This window comes from Protomyctophum parallelum (assembly GCF_964188405.1).
Source record: "Protomyctophum parallelum genome assembly, chromosome: 2".
Taxonomy (NCBI): Eukaryota; Metazoa; Chordata; class Actinopteri; order Myctophiformes; family Myctophidae; genus Protomyctophum; species Protomyctophum parallelum.
Genome location: NC_139699.1, coordinates 34,751,618 through 34,757,617, shown reverse-complemented (window position 1 = coordinate 34,757,617; position 6,000 = coordinate 34,751,618). Strand labels below are relative to the sequence as shown.

At 41.1% G+C, this 6,000-nt stretch overlaps 3 protein-coding genes across 3 annotated transcripts in view; 2 read left to right on the top strand and 1 right to left on the bottom strand.

Annotated features, from left to right (window-relative positions):
• The first annotated feature begins 733 nt into the window (after positions 1-733).
• pabpn1l (PABPN1 like, cytoplasmic) lies at positions 734-3,391 on the top strand. Its single transcript, XM_083760149.1, has 5 exons — positions 734-1,109; positions 1,593-1,660; positions 1,753-1,859; positions 2,136-2,223; positions 2,797-3,391. The coding sequence occupies exons 1-5, from the start codon at positions 1,031-1,033 to the stop codon at positions 3,118-3,120; spliced, it is 666 nt and encodes a 221-aa protein (XP_083616275.1). The 5' UTR covers positions 734-1,030; the 3' UTR covers positions 3,121-3,391.
• Positions 3,392-3,400: 9 nt separating this feature from the next.
• Positions 3,401-5,305, bottom strand: trappc2l (trafficking protein particle complex subunit 2L). Its single transcript, XM_083760150.1, has 5 exons — positions 5,210-5,305; positions 4,753-4,925; positions 3,953-4,040; positions 3,679-3,758; positions 3,401-3,578 (listed from the first exon to the last, which is right to left on the bottom strand). The coding sequence occupies exons 1-5, from the start codon at positions 5,240-5,242 to the stop codon at positions 3,533-3,535; spliced, it is 420 nt and encodes a 139-aa protein (XP_083616276.1). The 5' UTR covers positions 5,243-5,305; the 3' UTR covers positions 3,401-3,532.
• Positions 5,306-5,623: 318 nt separating this feature from the next.
• The window catches only part of galns (galactosamine (N-acetyl)-6-sulfatase), a 38,292-nt gene continuing 37,915 nt past the window's right edge, over positions 5,624-6,000 (top strand). Inside the window, exon 1 of the mRNA XM_083759435.1 lies at positions 5,624-5,774. Within this exon, the coding sequence (XP_083615561.1) occupies positions 5,658-5,774 (117 nt within the window). The 5' untranslated portion in view covers positions 5,624-5,657. The remainder of the gene's footprint in view (positions 5,775-6,000) is intronic.

Below are 6,000 nucleotides of genomic sequence, written 5' to 3'. Positions count from 1 at the left end.
CCATCCAACATATGATCATATGTGTGTGCGCTATTTATAATAGCCTACACATAATTATAACGTTTTCAGATGGGGCCCCTCCCCTGGACCAGAGCTCAGCTAACGGACCCCCATCTGAAAACGTGTCGAGACCCTGGAACTTTGGAAGTGAACTGAACTCTACACATGTTTGTATTGATTGATTGATTGAAGTATTTATTAACATAATTAAATAATTACAGTAGTAGGCCTACATTTCAAGCACAACTCAATACAAAACTGTTAACTGTGGACGACATCATAAAGCATTAGGCCTACACTTGTTTACAATAGGGTCCACCGGTCCACCATGTTCAATTCATCATAAAATCTGCTATTTTCGGCGAGCGACACCGTACGACGAAACGAGGCAGGATGAACGCATTAAAATACGTTTGAAAAATAACCCCTGTAAAGGGACACTTCTTATACCTTCTTCTACCCGGCCGGTCACAATACAAACTGAAATAAAAATGAAAATAAATTACAGTGCAGAACGGCAGATGCAGAAGTAAAAAAAACAAACATTTTTTTAACCTGTGATTTAACGGTGCAATAGTAAGCTCTCTATTATGGCTTAAATCGGGCACAAATGTTGCAAGTGTTGGGTAAAATGAAAAGCGCGCATCGACCAACACAATCTTTTATTTTTAACGATTCTAAAAATTGCAGTACCCACGGCAGTTCTGTGGGTATCTGACGCGCATGCGCAGACCATCCCTGGATGGGATCCTTTGCATCCGTAGCTAACAAAACACTCCGCATTTCCACAGGGAAATAATGGGGTATCACCGTACTTCTGAATCGTATTATAATTATTATAGGCGGTGAACTAACGCATGCAGATCTGTCTAGATCGGAATTGAATTGAACGCTTGCAGTAGTCTTTGTGTATGTGTGTGTAAAATATATGCTACTGCTAGTAGAGACGATATAGCAGCAGCATATCGGGTTCCATTCCTGTATCTATCAGGAGCTGGCGGCCATCAAAGCCAGGGTCCTGGAGCTGGAGATGGAAGAGGAAGCAGACAAGCTGAGGGAAGAGGAACAGGCTGCCGAAATGCATATGATATCCAGTAATTCTCAGCCTGGTAAGAGAGACTGCAGCTACAGTGCATGCACAATGGTTTGCTTTTAGGACTGTTGCTGTTCTCTTATGCTGCACAACTGAAACACTGATGTGAAAGCTTGCAGGGCCTGATCCATAGGTGTATAGCATAGCATAGCAGCCTTCAGGTAGGTGAGCTAGCTGTCTGAAGTCTTGGCCATCTGGTTTACACCTGGACCACAGCAATGTGAAACACTTGCATGTGCCTTATCATCTCTGTCCAATGAGATGATGCAGTGAGTGCAAGGGTCCCAAAAGGGTTCATCATCTTGCTCATGGATATTTTCTGCCACTGTGCTTCTCTTCATTTTTATTCCTGTGTCTGTCCTTGGTGCCTCCTTAGAAGGGAGCTGGCATATGAGATTATGTCATATAATGTATTGTGGAAGAAAGCAGATTATGCAATGAATTCCTGTATAAATTGCACTGATGTGCAAGAGTAATGTATGTTTGTGTCCTGCTGCAGGACTGTTCTACAACATGACCCATGAGGAGAGGATAGATGCCGACAACAGATCAGTTTATGTGGGAAATGTATGCCTTGTTTATTTTACCACATTATTCTAAAGCCTGTACAACAGCATCTTCCAAACATTTGTTCTGATACGTCGCTCCACACTCTCCAGGTAGACTATGGAGCTACTGCAGACGAGTTAGAGATCCACTTCAACGGCTGCGGACCTGTCAACAGAGTGACCATCCTATGTGACAGGTTCTCTGGTCATCCCAAGGGGTAGGTTAAAACCTTTTATTTAACTAAAAGAAAAATGGCCCAGACAGTCAAAATGTATTCATCCTATGTGGCTGCTTAAAACTGATTATTTTGCAAACTACTACTGCTGGTACTAGTGTTAATTTAACTACTTTATGTTAAATGAACACAGTAATCCTGGATTTCACATTTTTGCTTTTGAGCTTTTCATGTGGTTCTCAAACCTTCTCATGCCAATTACCATGACATTAATGTATTTGGCCCCCATCTGAAAATATTGATCTTCTCTTTTCACAGCTTTGCCTATATTGAATTCTCAGATCGGGACTCTGTTAACACTGCTATTAGCTTGGATGAGACGTTGTTCAGAGGCAGAGTCCTCAAGGTGAGTGTCATTAACTTTGGTCTTCAGCAGGTCAGCTACTGGTCTAACATGCCGGTTTACCTTGAAGTGCAAGGACACTTTGGTAAAGGTTTGTGTTGCCATATGACTTGACTCCGAAGGCGGGCAAGATATCACAAATGGTTTAAAATAGTTCCATTCATTAGAAATTGATTATTCAAAATATGCTCCTCGTTGACTTGAAACAACGATCAGTCACTCCTTTAGCCCATAAATTAATGCAAACAATGCTGATTTGGCCAAAGAACATCACATCACTGGTCTGCATTTTCCTTCAATACAAATGTTAACTGTCTTGATTTTGCCATCTTGGGAAGAAAACTTTTATAAAAATTGGCAGAATCAGCTTTGTTTTCTCCTTTACGGTGATAAGAGTGACTTTGAGCACTGTTTCACCGTACAATGTGATTCAATGGAGGATCTTGCCCACCTTTGGAGTTGCATCATGGCAAGGTGTAAGTACACAACCCAAACCTACCAAGTGTCCTTGAACTACACAAATTTGTAATGTGTACTGACGTCTTTGGTTTACCATCCATGACCTTTGACCTGCAGGTGATGCCCAAGAGGACCAACATGCCAGGGATTAGCACCACAGACAGAGGCGGCCCTCGAGGCGGCCGCGCCAGAGGCAGAGGCTTCCGTCCACCCCGCTTCCAAAACAACTTTCAGGGCAGGTTCCGGTATCAATCAGCGAGGCCGCTCCATCCAGTGCCACATCCTTACTATGGGGGCTCCTCAGTGGGGAAGAGACAGTGGGGACACATGGAGTATCGTGAGCAGACCCCCAAACGTTATCCGTGCCTTCTTCTCATCACCCCACCGTCGGAGGAATTGGGAGCAGGGCCGAGTGAACATCACTATCCTCAACAGCGTTAACACATTGGCATAAAAGCCTGCCACATTCAAGGAATTTCTGGTTTAAATCATTGCTGGGTTGGATTCTGTGTAATGTCTAAGAGACAGTGGACAATGAGTTTGGCTTTCCTATTAATCAAAAAATTTGGTTGAGACTAAAGGAGCAAAGTTTGATTCTTGAATTCTTTTCTTCGTGCCAACAAATAAATTTGCCCAGGGGAGACTATCTGGGTTTACTTTTTAGCATTGTGAAAAGAAATGAATAAATAAAACAAATGACTTGATCACCTAATTTGTGCTCCATGTGTTTACAATTTATTTTATTTGGTTTTACAATGAATAATTGACCCATGAATGCACTGTAGAACAATTTACTTCAAGCAGGCAATGAGAGGCGAGGACATTATTTACAGGGGATGCAGGTAGGAGAATATCAGCTGGCTTGTACCATCATTCCAGATACCATTCCATCAAAGGCCCTGGGGGAGTCATCAAAGATCAGACAAATAATGCCAGTCTTACAGGAAAATAATAAATGTTAGGTTCAATCATGAATTTAATAGTAACAAGAAAACTCACTTGGATTGAATTTGGTCGCCTGGATTGTAGAATGGGTTACACATCACATCAGTAAATGAGTTGTGTAATTTTCTGAACATCTGAAAAACAATGTAGCCTAATTAAGTAAAAGTAATTCATACTCTGATGCAAGAAAACAACCATTGAATATTATGTATCAGGTAAAGTTTGTTACATATTTTAGATCCGTTTATCCATAACACATTAAAACAGCAGGTTTATAGTTGTCAAATGTAAGAAACGCTGTGTCAAATGTAAGAAACGCTGAACTTACACTCCTAATCTCATTGTCCCTTAAAGATGTATTCGAAGAGTCCACAACAATGACAAACTTTACTTTAGAGTTGGTCACGTAGCCATATCTGGTTTACAAGTGAAGGATTTCACAGATTAACTGAATACAGCAAGATATATGGTTTCTAGTAGCCATAGAATGGATATTACATTTCATGTACATGATATACAAAGCCATAGAACACATCCATCCAGGGGAGGGGAGTCATTGCAGCGACACTAACAGATGCACTTCATATGTACTACTTGTGCAATAATTGCTGTAACTTGAAAGGTCTGGCATAAAACGTGTATTCAGTCAATATCCACTTTTCCATGAGATTTACATGGATAATTACATTCTCTGTGACGGGGCTGCATTGACTAATTTGACTGCAGCACTGAACACAATGTAAACTTCCTTCAACAGGCACATATGGCATGGATGGGACTGTATGTATGTAACTAACTATGCGGTCATTGATGGAAGTTTCCATGTTTAGTGCTGTTATAATTGCAGCCGTCGCATACAGAGAATTATTTCAGCGTGAAGCTCATGGAAAAGTGTAGATATTTGACTAGATGTTTTATTCCAGAACCTTTCAAATGGACATTGTAACTGAGCCAACCCCAACTGTCAGCAGAGTATACATGCAGCGCTACAGGTTAGAAGGTGCCCACTGTATGCAATACATTATTGTTATTGAAATGTATCCATATCTATGTAATATCACAGCCATGGGGGGGCGTGACTATATGAGTAAAGACTAAAAACGTCTAACGAGTTGTAAAAATGGATACACTTTGTAATCTTCAGTGGGATAGAGCAACCCCAGATACAGTTCCCTCTGGTCTGCCATGGCTTTGCCCACTGCTGAGATCTTCTCTTCAACCACATCCAGTGAGGTGTGGACGGTATAATGAAACTTCAGCTCATTCTGAGTGGGAACACTCCGAATATACAACGGGTAATTCTATAATTGTAGAGAAGCAGATGAGCATTAATACAAAATAACAAACAACCAAAGACAAGTTTAAAATTGTTACATTATGGAACTATAGCTTGTAAAAATCAGGTAAAAATAAGCTAATGTTAGCTGCGTAGGTAATAGGCGGCTTTGTGGTATGAGACCACATTTATTCGACCACAATAATCTAACTCGGTTGAAAATGAAGATCATATGGTTCAAATAATATATCCAGCTAGAATAATGTATGGATAAATCAACCAAAGTCAATGCAAAAAGTTATTGTTTACCTCCTTTGCGATAACTGCTATGCACACCGCCATGTTGTTCTCCTACTGTCAAATTATGTCACGTGATTGCTACGGAAAAATAACATTAGAAATAAAAGGTTCCTCCTCTCTCTATCAACTAACTATGTAGAAAAGAAAATGTCTCTTTTTTATTCTGCTTTATATTTAAAAATTACACCTTCAGATTATGTTATGTTATGTGCTTGTTTGGATTGGAATACTTTTCATTCGGTATGCGTAAACGTTGCGCTACAATCGTTCATGATGAAAGTAGTAAAGGAATCTGAAAGGAATCCACCCACTTCCTGACGCGTGACCTCGTGACGCGGAGCCATAGAGTTAAGCGCGGAGCTACTTGTGGTCACATGACCAGAGAGCTGCTGCTGGCTGTGTGTAGCCTTGGTCCCAACTGATCTGGCTGTGGCTGCTGCTGCTGCACTCCACTGTAATGTATTGCTGGTCTGTTCAAACTTTGGCTGTGTTTTCATGTCTACTATGTGGCTGTTGGACCAAGAAGCCGTCAAACATTTCTACACCAAACATCATCATCATGCTTATGGATGACGTAAGTTCAGTTTTTATTTTGTTTTCTCAGTGAATGAGGTGTGTGTGTGTGTGTGTGTGTGTGTGTGTGTGTGTGTGTGTGTGTGTGTGTGTGTGTGTGTGTGTGTGTGTGTGTGTGTGTGTGTGTGTGTGTGTGTGTGTGTGTGTGTGTGTGTGTGTGTGTGTGTGTGTGTGTGTGTGTGTGTGTGTGTGTGTGTGTGTGTGTGTGTGTGTGTGTGTGTGTGTGT

Excerpts from the sequence above, each read along its gene's own strand:
- trappc2l (XM_083760150.1), bottom strand. The coding sequence starts at position 5,242 with ATGGCGGTGTGCATAGCAGTTATCGCAAAGGAG. Across the intron at positions 4,041-4,752 it reads CCCACTGAAGATTACAAAGT|ATATGGCTACGTGACCAACT; the intron begins GTATCCATTTTT and ends CTTGTAAACCAG. Across the intron at positions 3,759-3,952 it reads GGGACAATGAGATTAGGAGT|ATGTTCAGAAAATTACACAA; the intron begins GTAAGTTCAGCG and ends ATTGTTTTTCAG.
- pabpn1l (XM_083760149.1), top strand. The coding sequence starts at position 1,031 with ATGGAAGAGGAAGCAGACAAGCTGAGGGAAGAGGAACAGGCTGCCGAA. Across the intron at positions 1,860-2,135 it reads TTCTCTGGTCATCCCAAGGG|CTTTGCCTATATTGAATTCT; the intron begins GTAGGTTAAAAC and ends CTCTTTTCACAG. Across the intron at positions 2,224-2,796 it reads TCAGAGGCAGAGTCCTCAAG|GTGATGCCCAAGAGGACCAA; the intron begins GTGAGTGTCATT and ends TTTGACCTGCAG.